The sequence below is a fragment of the Microtus pennsylvanicus genome, chromosome 5, assembly GCF_037038515.1.
Source record: "Microtus pennsylvanicus isolate mMicPen1 chromosome 5, mMicPen1.hap1, whole genome shotgun sequence".
Classification (NCBI taxonomy): domain Eukaryota; kingdom Metazoa; phylum Chordata; class Mammalia; order Rodentia; family Cricetidae; genus Microtus; species Microtus pennsylvanicus.
The window spans coordinates 87,639,351-87,653,328 of NC_134583.1; the positions used below are offsets into that span (position 1 = coordinate 87,639,351).

At 48.0% G+C, this 13,978-nt stretch overlaps 1 protein-coding gene across 2 annotated transcripts; it reads right to left on the reverse strand.

Annotated features, from left to right (window-relative positions):
- Positions 1-11,591: 11,591 nt before the first annotated feature.
- On the reverse strand, positions 11,592-13,366 carry C5H11orf86 (chromosome 5 C11orf86 homolog). Of its 2 annotated transcripts, none has more exons than XM_075974952.1 (2): positions 13,043-13,366; positions 11,592-12,420 (listed from the first exon to the last, which is right to left on the reverse strand). In XM_075974952.1, exons 1-2 carry the CDS (start codon positions 13,313-13,315, stop codon positions 12,313-12,315), a joined length of 381 nt encoding a protein of 126 aa, XP_075831067.1. In that variant the 5' UTR covers positions 13,316-13,366; the 3' UTR covers positions 11,592-12,312. The 2 variants fall into 2 exon arrangements, with proteins under 2 accessions (XP_075831067.1, XP_075831066.1); XM_075974951.1 differs by having other exon boundaries at positions 11,592-12,423.
- Between the last annotated feature and the right edge of the window lie 612 nt (positions 13,367-13,978).

The window sequence follows — 13,978 nt, forward strand, 5'->3', positions numbered from 1 at the left end:
CACTCACTGTCGGAGGCTGAGCTGGCACAAGGACTCCTCAGCAGTCAAAGACTTCTCTCTTGCTCTTGTATTCTTGCTGGGGTGGGTGCTCCGAGCCTTCTTGCTCCTTGGAGACCATGTAGGTCCACCAATCTGTTACTGGAGCCATTCATTGTCATACCAGGAAATATGATAATGTCATCGAGAGCATTGCCAGCCCCAGAATCAAAGGTGGTAGAGTGGGCATCACTGTTAAAGTCGAGGGAGACAACCTGGTCCTCCATGTAGCCCAGGATACCCTTTAGTGGTCCCCCGGATGCCTTCTTCACCACCTCCTTGAAGTCTTCACACTTGGCAGCTTTCTCCAGGCAGCATCTCAGATCCTTGACAGACACCATGGGAAGCTATGCTTCCTGTTCAGCTCTGGGATCACCCTGACCACTTGGCAGCACCAGTGGATGCAGGGATGGTGTTCCGGGCATCCCCATGGCCATCATGGCACAGCTTGCCAGAAGAGCCGTCCACAGTCTTCTGGGTGCAATGATGGTATGGACCGAGTCATGAGTCCTTCCACAATGCCAAAGCTGTCATGGATGAGCTTGGCCAGGGTCGGCTAAGCAGTTTGTGCAGGAAGCACTGCTGACAACCTTGGGGGAGTTGTCTTACTTCTCATTGTCCACACCCATCACAGATATGGGGGCATTAGCAGAAGGGGTGGAGATAGTGACCCTTTGGACCCCACCCTTCAAGTGGGCCCTAACCTTCTCCATGGTGGTGAAGACACCAGCAGCTCCACAGCACAGTCTGCACCAGCATCACCCTATTTGATGTTGGCAGGATCTTGATCCTGGAAGAGGGTGATGGCCTCCTGTTGACGACATTCTTAGCCTTGACTGTGTTGTGGAACTTTCCATGGGTGGAGTCATAATGCAACCTGTGGATCATGTAATTGAGGTCAATGAGAGGTTAACAATGATGGCAACAATATCCACTTTGCCAGAGTTGAAGGAAGTCCAGGTAACCGGGCACCCTATATGTAGCACAAATAATAAAAACCCAGAGACAGATATTGGGGTTCAATCAGAAATGCAGAGTAGACAGCTACTGACTCTTACTTCTTCCTCAGACCGAAAATGGGCGATCCTGTCTCCACAAATCCTCAGACTGAGAGTGAGATCCGTCTCCTCCCATCTTATATTCCTCTCCTGTGCTGGGATTAAAGGCATTCACCACCAACGCCCAGTCTTTGTGGCTAACTTATGTGGCTTCTGGGATTAAAGGTGTGTGCCACCACTGCCTGGCCTGCATGGCTGACTAGTGTGGCTGTTTCGCCTTGATCTTTGAGCAAGCTTTATTTATTAAAACACAAATAGTATACCACTATTATTTCCCCTCTTTTGTCTAAAATAAAAGAAGGCTATGACTAATATAAGAAAAACTATACACAATATATAAGGCAATAAATACATCAACAGTGTCTAGTCCATTTGCATTGGACAAAATCAGAGTAAATACTCCATATCTATCCTATCTTGGTGAGTTAAAGGCTTGTACCTAATTCACTTTCTATTATAACTTGCTTTATGCATCTAGTAAACAAGGAAAATTATAACAATCTAGTCTTCAACTTCCTCAAACCCAAGAAGGAAATAATATTAACTGAGTAAGCAGGAAGTGCAAGCAAGCGACTTCCAAAAGATGTGAGAAATGACAGAAACAGCTGACAGAACCCAAGGTTCTTCTGCAATGTTGGGGCATCTCATCTTCAGCCTACAGGCTACCATATCCAACAGACTTTTCTATGAAGCAGGATATTCTGAAGGGCTCTCCCTCCTTGTCTTGACAATATTTGGCAGTCACTTTCTTTTGTGCCCTGCTTGTCCAATTAGGACAGCATACTGTCAGCAGTTGAAGCAAGGGCACTTGCACTTTCTTGCCCAGTGGCTTACTTTTGCCACAAAGAAAGTAAACTCCATGTGGAGTTTCTTTGATGCCCTTTATCTTCTCTGAAATAAATTGGTGCTGCCAGGAGCAGACATGTCTCACTGTCATAAATAAAAGGATAGGTTATTAAAATATCTTAAATGCCATATTCTGTAGATCTCCTAAGTGTTTGAAGATAACCTGTCTATCTAAAATATATCTTTGTTTGATCTTGAAAACATGCCTAATATGACTACAAGTTTAATCTTGATGAGCTGGTTGATTTAAACAAAACCTTAGGTGGTGAGAAGGACTTATATAGGCTCAGGGATTTATCAGATGAAGCTAAGAGAAAATTGGTTTTGATTGAAGAGATATTTCAGAAGATACATGTGGATCTGAATCTTAACTGCATTCTGGTCATATTACCCTCCAAACATCCCCCTACAGGAATTTTAATGCAGAGAGAAAATATCTTAGAATGGATATTCTCACCACATAAACTGTGTAAAAAAACCAAAAGCTTATGTGGAAAAGGTCTCTGAGTTAATTATGAAATTGAGACTTTATCAGTTAGCAGGAAAATTCCCAGCAGATATTAGAGTACCTTTTAATAATGAAATTGACAAATTATGGGAAGAAAGTTAACCCTGGAAAAAAGCTTGTAGTAATTTTGGGGAGAGATTAATAACAAATATCCCAAAAGCAAGAGAATTCAACTTATAAGGAGAACTGAGTGGATCCTTCTTCGCATTGTATGGGCACACCAACAACTGGAGCCCCTGAATCTGTACTCATGCAAATAAATCAGGAAAGGCAGGTTACAACTCAGAATATTTAAGTAAAATGGATCGATGTCCTTGTGCTTCCATCCAAAAGTCAGAATCATATGCTATTCTCATGGTACTAAGAGATTTTAAAGAACTTCTCAACATAGTTGCCAATTCACAATGTGCAGAGAGAATTGTTTTGCATATTGAAACCACTGAATCTATACCAAGTGATACAGAATTGACTTCCTTATTTATCCAGTTACAAGATATAATCAGAAATAGGAATCATCCCATATACATAACACATGTCTGATTCCATACGGGTCTGCCAGGTCCTCTAGCATAAAGTAATGCAGAAATCAGTCAATATTGATTGGAAATGTGCTGAAGGCCTCAGAATTTCATAAAAAAGCATCATCTCAATAGCAAAGGTTTAAAAATAAAAGACTTGGCTGGGCGGTGGTGGCATACGCCTTTAATCCCAGCACTCGGAAAGCCGAGGCAGGCGGATCTCTGTGAGTTCGAAATCAGCCTGGTTTACAAGAGCTAGTTCCAGGACAGGCTCCAAAACCACAGAGAAACCCTCTCTCGAAAAAGCAAAATAAATAAATAAGACTTTTCCATCACATGGCAACAAGCCAAAGAAATTATAATGAAATATCCTACCTGTTCTTTATACACCCAAACACCACTACCTGTAGGAAGTAACTCAAAAGGTACTCAAAAGAATGAAATATGGCAGATGGATATGTTCCATTTTGTAGAATTTGGAAAACCTATTCAAGTTTTCAATGGGCAACTGCTTTAATTCAAAAAAGGCTAATTTAGTCATCACCCATGTGCTAGAAATTATGGCCATCATGGGTATGTATACCTGCACAAATACAGACAGACAATGCTCTAGCATATGTCTCTAAGGAAATGAAACAGTCCTTTGCTTATTATAATATAAAGCATATTACAGGTATACTACACAATCCAACAAGCCAGGCAGTTATAGAAAGGTCAAGATGAACTCTAAAGTATATGTTAAATAAACAGAAAGTGATGATAAATACTTCCAGAAATAGATTGCATAATGCTTTATTAACTTTGAATCTTCTAAATGCTAATGAGAAAGGAACAACATTGGATAGTAGAAAAACTACAGAATTAAATCAGCTGGCATACTTTAAAGAGGTACTGACCTCAGAATGGAAGTCAGGATATGTGTTACATTGGGGGAGGGGTTTTACTTTTGTTTCTCACACTCTGCTTTACCTAAAATAAAGTTCCAGTCCCTAAAAACTGAACATTTACATCCTGAACAGGCCAATTTTGATGCCAATAGTCTAAAGAAATTATTGTTACATCCACACCTGTGTCTACTAGACCTTCAGTGACAACACCATTTATTTGTATTTTTAATTTTGGTCTTTGTTCATTTATAGAGGTTTGCCAAAATACTTGCTTTATGGTTTCTCCTGAATTTTTTGTTCCCTCTTCTATTGTCCAGAGCAGTGTGGCTTCTTACAATAAGCATTAGGTTCTTTAATTGCTCTGGAGAAGTTTCTTCTACAATGGCGGGAAACGACTGAACTGGATTTAACAAAATAGAAATATATTATTTGTGTTTTAATAAATAAAACTCACCTGAAGATCAATGTAAAACAGCCACACTAGCCAGCCATACAGGCCAGGCAGTGGTGGCACACATCTTTAATCCCAGCAGCCACACTAGTCAGCCCTAGAGTCTGGGTGGTGGTGGTGCACACCTTTAATCCCCGTACTGGAGAGGAATGTAAAATGGGAGGGGATAGGTCTCAGTTTAGTTTCATTCTGAGGATTCCTGGAGGCAGGCTCGCCCATTTTCAGTTTGAGGTAGAGGTGAGAGCCAATGACTGGCTGCTTTACTTTTCTGATCTTCAGGTTGAACCCCAATATCTGTCTCTGGGTTCTTGTTATTCGTGCTCCACCAGTACTGACGGATCCATTTCCTCTGACTTTTCACCATCACGTCTCAGGGACAAGGCTGGCACGGTATGGAATGTGGCTGTCTCTAGGACAGAGAGACATCTCCCCCCCCCCCCGTGTAGCTCTGTCAGCCCTAGAACTCACTCTGTATGCCAGGCTGGCCTCACACTCACAGACATCCACTCGCCTCTGCCTCCCAAGCGCTAGGATTAAAGACGTGCGCTACCATCACCCAGCCTAGTACACCGTTTTATATGTGGGCGTTGAACAGTCTCAGCTTGTTTGTTTTGTCTTGATATTTGTTTATTTTTCTGTATATGAGTATTTTGCTTGAATACATGTATATATACCATGTGCATGTCTGGAACCAGTGGAGGCCAGAAGAGAGATCAGATGCCCTGGAACTAGGGTTACAGATGCTCGTGAGCTGCCATGTGGGTGCTAGGAACCGAACTGGGGTTCTCTGCAAGAGGAGCCAGTGCTCTTAACCACTGAGCCAACTGTTCAGCTCCGTGTTTGTTTTTTGAGATGGTATAGAGGCAGAAGTCAGTTCTCTCTTTCTGGGCATTGAACCCAGCTCTTCAGGCTTGGCAGCAGGTGCTGAGCCATCTGGCTGGTTCCTAGTTTCCTTATATTTTAACTTAATGTTTCTCTTGTGTTGCTGAGTTTCATCTTGCTGTTTTACAGACTGTCTCTCGGATTTGTCTGAGATATTTCTTGTTACTACATCAGGGCTGTAGGTTTGGGGTGAGGACCATAGGGGAAGCCATTGTCATCATCAGCATTGGTCTTGGCTGGGAGAGCGCTCCTCAGGCTTTGCCACTAAAGCTGCCCTTTGTTCCCGGTCACCATGCCTTTCCTGGAGAAGTCTAATGGCAGCTGCACCTTTGTTATCTAGGGGACAGCAAGCTGTGGCAGTGGCAGATCCGAAGTGGCCAGCACTCCTGGAACACGTGGCTTACATTGTGTCCCTCCTTATGACGCCTCATAACAACCCATTAACTTGTTCTTGCTGTCTCTATTTCAAAGATAAGAGCAGAATCTTCTAGCGCTAACCACACTAGAGCAGGCAAGACCCAGTCAGGAGAGATACATTCCGAGTCTGTCGGATCCTGGGCCTACCTGCATAGATGCAGAACGCTTATCTAGCCAGGGACTCTGCCAGCACCCTCCTCTCATTCTCTCTCTCTCTCTCTCTCTCTCTCTCTCTCTCTCTCTCTCTCTCTCTCGTTACATTTTTTTTAAATAATTTATTTTCATTTTATGTTTATTGGTGTTTTGTGTCCATGTACATCTGTGTGAAGCTGTCAGAGCCCTGGAACTAGAGTTACAGACAGGTGTGAGCTACCATATGGATGCTGGAAAGTGAACTCGGGTTGGTTCTTTGGAAGAACAGTGCTCTCAACCGCCTAGTCATCTCTCCAGCTCCAGTCAGCCCTCACTGCCCCCCTCCCAGGCCCCCTTTAACACCAGCTCTGCAGTGGTTTTCCTCCCTGGCTTCGGTTCCCATCAAACAGCCCACTCCTGACCCTCCAGGGTGTTTAGTGCCCACAGGGGAAGTGACCCAGACTTCCCAGCAAATAAACCTGCCCACGGATTTCCATATATACAGAGGCCACTGTTTCCTTTCCCTGCCGCTGGGAAGGGCTGTACTCTACACATCCCAGCCTGCTTTGGATCCTCCTGGTGGTGGGATCCTAAGCCAGACGTCTTGATGCAACGGAAACCTGCACCCTGGTGCTACAGAACAGAGGTAGCCAAAGAGTTGTGACCTGAGACACACCCACAGGCTGATTCTGGATACATTTGACTTAACTCTTTTTGCAGTGCTGGGGAAGCAAACCCAGGGCCCCACACATGCAAGGCTAGCTGCTTCACACTGAGTCACATCTGCCACCCGGATACATTGTTTGGTCTAGTTCTTTTTGCTACAGGAGTTCTGTAACCAGGGTTAGCCTCCAGCTGACTATGTAGCTTAAATGCCTGACTTTCCTGACTCCACTTCCCAGAACTTTGCCAGCAGGCCCACAAGATACATTTTCTAAAATTTATTTTATTTAGGCCAAGCATGGTGGCCTCAGCAGTCAGGAAGCAGAGGCAGAGTTCCAGGCCAGTCTGTTCTATATAGTGAGTTCCAGGTCAGCCAGGGTTACATAGTGAGACCCTGCCTAGGAAAAAAAAAATCAATCAGTATATGTACTTGTGAAAATCAGACAATTTAGGGCTCCTGAGAGAACCTTTTGTCTCATCTCACCCTTTTCTAGGCAGGTGCCCCCTCAGGTGCCTCCTCTGGGGTTCTCTCTAGACAACACACTGGAGTTACAGTTTCTTGGCTTGTCAAGCATGAATATGCTATCACCTACTGACTTCACACTGTGGACGGTAGAGACTTAGTGCCCTCACGTTCCCCTCCCCACCATACACTAGAATGTTCTTTCCCAGCCCTCTTGACAGTTACACTATGATTTGGTATAATAAATATTCATTGATTATATTATTATTATTATTTCATGTTTATTATTTGTGCATGTATGTGCGTGTGTGTGTGTGTGTGTGTGTGTGTGTGTGTGTGTGTGTAGACCAGAAGATTATCTGGGACTAGAGATACAGGCAGTTGTGAGGTGCTGTGTGGGTGCTAAGAACCAAATTCTAGTCCTCTGCAAGATCATCAAGTGCTCATAACCACTAAGCCATCTCTCCAGCTATTGCTGTTTTTCTTTTAAATTTTAAGTTTATTATTATTATTATTATTATTATTGGGGAAAACACTCTTTGGAGCTACATTCTCAGCTCCTGGAGACCCTAGTCTGGAAAACAGAAATATAGGCGGCTTCTCCTTCCATCATCCTCAGTGGGCAGCCCCAGGAATCTTTCCCAGCTGCCCACTCCCGAACAGCCTGCTGTAGCTCCCCTGTGCTTCTCAAGAGAGACACTCTTTGGCTTCCCTTTTCTGGGCACCTCTGCATCTTCAGACAGTACCTGCTTGCTCCATTCTCAAAGAGTTGACCTCAGTGGTCCACAACGGGGAGCACTGTCTCTCATCCTGTCTGAGATCCACACTGCTGGTTGAGTCTTGGAAGCAGAGGGGTGGGCTGACTGCTTGTCCTGGAGGTGTGGGGGGTCAGGCATGGTCAGTGGCAGGCACAGTGGGGAGGGCGCAGGGAGGAGCCTCTGTCTGCCTTCCTGTCATACCCATTTCCGGACATGTACTGAAGGCAGACTCCTCTTGGGAGGTCCAGTGCTGCCATCTGGTCTGTGGCCTGCTGGGCCCACTCTCCCAGATCCTGAGAGCTTCTGCCTGGCACCCGTAGCCCTGCCAAGGCCATGCACAGCCAAGGTGAACTGAGGACAGGCCTGGCTTTGAGTGGCCAGACTTCCTCAAGGCTTTCCTATGGCAGGCACTTCCAAGGGCTGGCCCTATGGGGTACAGCTTGCGCCCTGGCCCATTGCAGCCCCAGGTACCTCCAGCCAGGAGCTGTTATCAAAATTATTTGGATGTGAATTTTTGGAAGTTCTAGTTGCATGTGGAGACTTGTCTGGAAGTGGTGAACCCGGGGCTCATTAATGGCTCTGCTGTTTCACATGTCTTAGCTCTAGGAACCCAATGATCCTGTGGGAAGCAAAGGCTCTTATTTTTATTCAACAGAGAAGGAAATCAAGGCACAGAGAGATTGAATGACTTGCTTGATATCATTCAACCAGCACTAGTGGAAACAGAATTCTCCTTCCAGCTGGCCCTGTGTGTGTGTGTGTGTGTGTGTGTGTGTGTGTGTGTACATTCACCTGTCAGTGGTCAACCCCGCAGGTGCTGTCACTCAGGTGCCATCACCTTGTTTTTTGACACAGGGCTTTTTCTCCCCCACCTCCTCCTCCTCTTCCTTCTCTCTCTCTCTCTCTCTCTCTCTCTCTCTCTCTCTCTCTCTCTCTCCCTCCCTCTGTCTGAGACAGGGTCTCCTTAGGTAGTTCTGGCTGGACCTGTATTTTTCCACCTTTCTACTGTAACCCTTACTGTCCTGGAACTCACTCTGTAGATCAGGCTGGCATTAAACTCACAGACGTCTCTGCCTGCCTCTGCCTCCCAAATGCTGGGATTAAAGGTGTGCATTGCCACATCTGGCTGACACAGGGTTTCTTACTGGTTTCTTACTATGTATGGTTCAGCATTAGGCTAGACTGAATGGCCAATGAACTTTTGGTATCCTTCTGTTTCCGTCTCCTCAGTGCTGGGGTTACAAGCACATGCCGGTGCACCTGGATTTTTATATGGGTGCTTGGAATTGAACTCGGGTCCTCATGCTTGCACAGCAAGCCCTTTACTGACTGAGCTATCTCTCCAGCCCATGACCTTGGATATTTTACACACTCTATTCTCTAGCTTGATGATAAAGACCAACTGGGTATGTGTAAGGGTTCTCTCTTGGGATATAGAATGCCAAAGCATCATCATGACCATTTTACAGAGGAGACAGTTAAGGAGGAAGAGAGTGGGCTGGTGGGATGGTTTGGTGTGTAGAGGTACTTGCCATGCAAATTTGGCGACCTGAATTCAGTGCCTGGAACCCACATAAAGATGGAAGGAGAACAGGGAGGGGAACAGAGAAAAATGCATTGAAAATAAATAAATTAATTTAAAAAAGATGAAAGGAGAAAACCCGCTCCACAGAGTTGTCCACTGACATCCACACATGTGCCATGTCATATGTCCACACACAAACACGAGAGAGCACGCAGCAGGAGTGGGGAGTGAGCTCAGAGGAGGGGAATGATTCTCCCTGAGGTTACTTTCAGGAAGGAGGCTCTGACTATAGCTTTGACACTCAGGCCCTGACCTCAGCTCCTTCTCTGTCTGACCACACTGCATCCCTGCTGCCTCCTTCAGAGAGGAGGGTTTTGGACATCCAGCACAGGCAACATAAGCTGTGGCTGTCAGTCCCAGCTTGTCTCTGGCCCACTGCAGCCTCCCTGCCTCATCTGTAAGATAAATAGCCCTTTCAGCACCCACAGCCCTCACCCCGAGAGATGCTGGGGACACAGTGTTTTCTGTGCGCCTCACTGCTCCGCCATTAGCGCAGCCATGAGGCCCTATTTCCCCAGTAGGATTCCTTCCCCAAGCCTGCTCCCAGCCTTCTTCCTTGCAGGAAGCTAAAGAAGATGCCCAGTCAAGCCCAGAGCCAAGCCCTGGTCCAGGAATCAGGCCTCCTGTGTAGTCCCCCTTGCGATGCTGCCCTAGTAAACATTTAGTCTGTTTTGTAGCAGAACATCAGGCAGCTGTCTGTGCTCCATAGCCACACTGTGAACTACCTGAGGACCAGAGCACTGATGGAACCATGCCGGATGAGGAATGTGTTCCCCAGAACTGAGCAGATGGGAAAGAGGCTGCTCGAGCACCAGGAGGTGAGCAGGGAGGCTGGAATACAGTAGAGTCTAAACTGTAAGGGCCAAGAGCCTTGGACGTTGCCTAAGTGGTTCTGTCCATAGAGGCCAGAATTAATGGGGAACTGAAAGTTAAGAGCATAAAGAGCAAGAAAGCTGGACGGACAGACGCTGTCTGAGGGCAAGCGAGTGCCGAGCCCTGGCAAGCACCTCTGCATAGGCTATGCTGACCATTACACTGGGGAGGCCTCTGGAGACCACACCTTCATGTGTGCCTACACTAACAGAGAGGTCTAGAAGGTGGGGAGTGTATGTCCTTCATGAGGTAGCTAGCTAATTGGTTAGGAGCTACCCCTACCTCTAACCAGCAAGCTATGTCACCTCAGCTCTTTCTGGTCAGGTTTGAGCCCAGCCTGACCATGGTTCTGGTCCAATTCAGAATGGTCCCCATGCCTCCCACTGTCACCTCATCAAATCTGGCAAGGTAAGGTTGTTGTCTCCTTTGATGGACGGGGAAACTGAGGCCTCAAGTGCAGGAGGGTATAGGCAGCTGTTACAGAGCCTGACTCAAGCCTACACAACCAATGGAAGTAAAGGATGGGCAAGGCATGAAGCAGACACACGGGAGGCCGTGGGGAGCAGGGAAAGGAGTCATTTGCAGCAAATCCATGAAGTGCCTGAGTCAGGTCATTGCTGCGTCTGGGACCTTTGCAGCAGTCTGTGCTTCCGAACTGCGCCATAGCCTATCTAATCTCTAGCCTTTGCTGCGCCGATCCGTGCGAGGCAAATATTCCCTGAGCGCCTACAATGCAACCAGTGCAGTCTGAACAGCAAGCGCGAGGAGAGGCAGACTTGTCCTGCTGTGAGCTTTTCAGTCAGGACAGGCTGTGACCATAACCCCTGTTCCCTCTCTGGTCAGTGATTCAGGGTGACAATGTCCCAGTCCTACTGGGTGGCGCTGGTCTCTGTTCCAGTGAGAATTCCCCAAACACCTGAGACTGCCATGTCTTCCGAAACCTAAGAAGCTGATTCACAGTTCAGGAGGCCAGGCAGGAAGGTTGAGTCAGGTGTGTGCAGTCCCAGCTGTAGGATCAGGAACACAAGGCCCGCTTTGGCTTTCTAGTGAGTTTGAGGCTAGCCTTGGCTACAAGAGAACTTGTTTCGAAATAGATAAATAGAATTGGCAAGATTGCGCAACTGGTAAGAGCTCTGGCCATGTGTCCTTGATGACCCTAGAGATCCATCCCCAGGACTCACAGTGGAGAGTCAACCGGCTCTGGAGGTCGACCTCTGAACCCCACGTGCACACACGCACACACACACACACACACATGAATACAAATGTAATAATTTTAAAGTTTCTACTCTGTCTCCACAGTCTAGCTTCCAGCCCAAGTTCCCAGTGGCTTCCAGGGACAAATACTGTCCAGGACTCTTTTGTGCTCTAAGAAAATAGGGAGCCCATCACTATATCTTCTGGGACTTAACCAACCCCTCAGTGGACCCTGTGCCAAGACATCAGGCTGGAATTTGAAGAACTCGGAGGACCCACCAGAAGGCCTGATACCCTCTCCCTGTGCGGCCCTAGGCGATCCCTCTGCCCTTGAGAGGCTCAGAACTTGAGTGTCAGTCACCAGGCAAATATTTCCTTCAGCTCAGTGGTTTTATTAACATGGTCAACCCCAGTGTCAGGTACTGGGTGTGTGTGGAGGCAGAAGGGTCTCTTTCCCTCCCTGGGCCTCAGTTTCCCTCTGTCACACAGGGAGGGAGGACTTCCCTGCTTCCTTCATCAGGATATAATGAGGTCTAAAGAGGCAATACGCATGACTGGGCTTCTCAGGCATAGCACCCAGAGTGAGGAAGTCCAGACGCGGTCCTAGCCTTTGAAGGCCCGCTGTCTGTGAGGGAGACCCAAGGTAGAGCTTGGCCCTGTGACCAGGCGATATTCAAGAAATTCTCAGCCGTGTTTGGCTTTGGCTTCACTGAACACTGTCCTAGAAACAGCTGGTCTGTGTGGAGTCAAGAGTATTGTTGACGCTCTCATTTCTGCATAGGTCCCTAAGACCTTCATACATGCCAGTCCAGAAGGCGGGGAGCTAAGTGCCTTCTCCTCAGGCCTATGGAGGTCCATGCTAAGAGCTAACTGCCTGAACCAAGAAGGGCAGCCACACAGGGCTTTGAATGACCTAGTGACAGAGGCCTCCACGGGTCACATGACAAAGGCTGGAAGAGTTCAGAGTACAGAAAAGTCATGAAGAAGCAGATGGGGAGACGGGAGATGCAGGAGTTCGGCTGGCGGAGCAAGGGTCAATCACAGCAGTTCTAAACTGTCGGTGTCCAACGAGGTCTCTGGGGAGGCTGGCCGATGCAGGGTCACACTGGGGATGCTGGCGACAAAGCTCTTCCACTTTCTCCTCAGCTGCTGGAAGACCAAAGAGGGAATATGACAACACAGTGGTGGGCTTCAGATGCTGTTCCACTCATAGCCACCAGGTGGGGATAGATCCATGAAGGAGAGGCTAAGTTCCTGGGGGAGGGGGGACTCTTCCCGCTGGGAGGCAGGGCCAGGAGGGGTGGGGAAATCTACCCTTCTCTCCCAGATAAGAGAGAGATGGTAACTTGCCAGAAGTTGCTCTGGCCGATTTCCTTGCCTTCTGCTCTAGTCACCCTTCCGGCATAGTATTACGTTAATTATCTTAATACGTGTCTGAAAGGCTGGCAGGGCGGTTCATGCCTGTACTCCCAGCAGCACTCGGCACACAGTAGGATCAAGAGTTCTAGGCCATTCTGGGCCATAGAGTGTGACCCTATCTCAAACACACAGAGTTCTGACCACATCTCACCCAGGCCCCATTTCATCCCTCCTCCAACCTTCACTGACTCCCCAAAGCGCACGGAGAAAATCCCAGCTGCTTCCAGAATGTTCAGCCCCTGGGTATTTGCTTGGCTTTCCTCAGGGCAGCTGTGCTCTTGACCCTTTTCTGCCTTGGGTCCCTACCGTCCGTCTCCCATGGAACTGGTAATTCAGTTCGAAGTCTCACCTGTTGGTATTGCCTCAACCACCGCTGGCTGCCTTCACTCTGGGTTTGGATCAGCTGCTCTGTGTCTCCCAGGGTCCCTGGCAGCCGCTCCTGAACAGGGACCTCGGGCCCTTCTGTGCCGGCAAGGCCCTGCGACCTGGACTTCTCAAGGCCCTGTCTGAGGCTCAGTGCCCTGTGGAGTCGGCCCTCCAGGGGCCTCCCCTGGGACTCACGGAGCTTCCCATAGCAGGACCGGGGTTCTCGAAAGGACCGACTGCGCAGGCTGGTCCCCATGGTTCTGGAGGCTGTAACTGCTCTGTGAGCCACTAACTTTGTGAGATGGCCTGCTGCGTCCACTCATATGATGGAGCCAAAGGTCAGCACTGCTGAGGTGGCTGTCATAAACCAAAGGGCAGGCCACAAAGATCAAACATCTCTGAGTCACTTCCCAGTTGTCTCCTCACCCTGTGGGATTAGATAGCCCAGGCTGGCCTCAAACTCATAACCCTTCTAAGTGCTGGGCTAGCTCCCACTGTCTTTCCTCTGGCTGTACAGTCAGACTATTCTGACCTCTCTACCCTTGGGGACCTTGGCCTTGGCCGTCCATAGCGCTCAACTCATTGATGCTTCCACAGGAGAGCAGAGAACAGAACAGCTTCAACCTAGAACTGTCAGATTCACACACACCAGCGTGAAACTGGGTAAGGCAGCAGGCTGGAGCAGGGAACGGTGCTTGTTTAATGGCTACAGACTCCTGAGTTTTACAAGGTGACAAGGGCTCTGGAAGTCAGTGGCACACATAAAACACCCGTGACCCACAGGGCCTGGGGAGATGGCTCGTTCCTAGTAAAGTGTCTCCTGCACAAGGTTAGAGTCTGGCTCCCCGGTACCCAAGTGGGAAGGTGGAAGTGCAGCACATACGGCAATCCCAACACCTGAGAGAGATGGGAGTCTCCC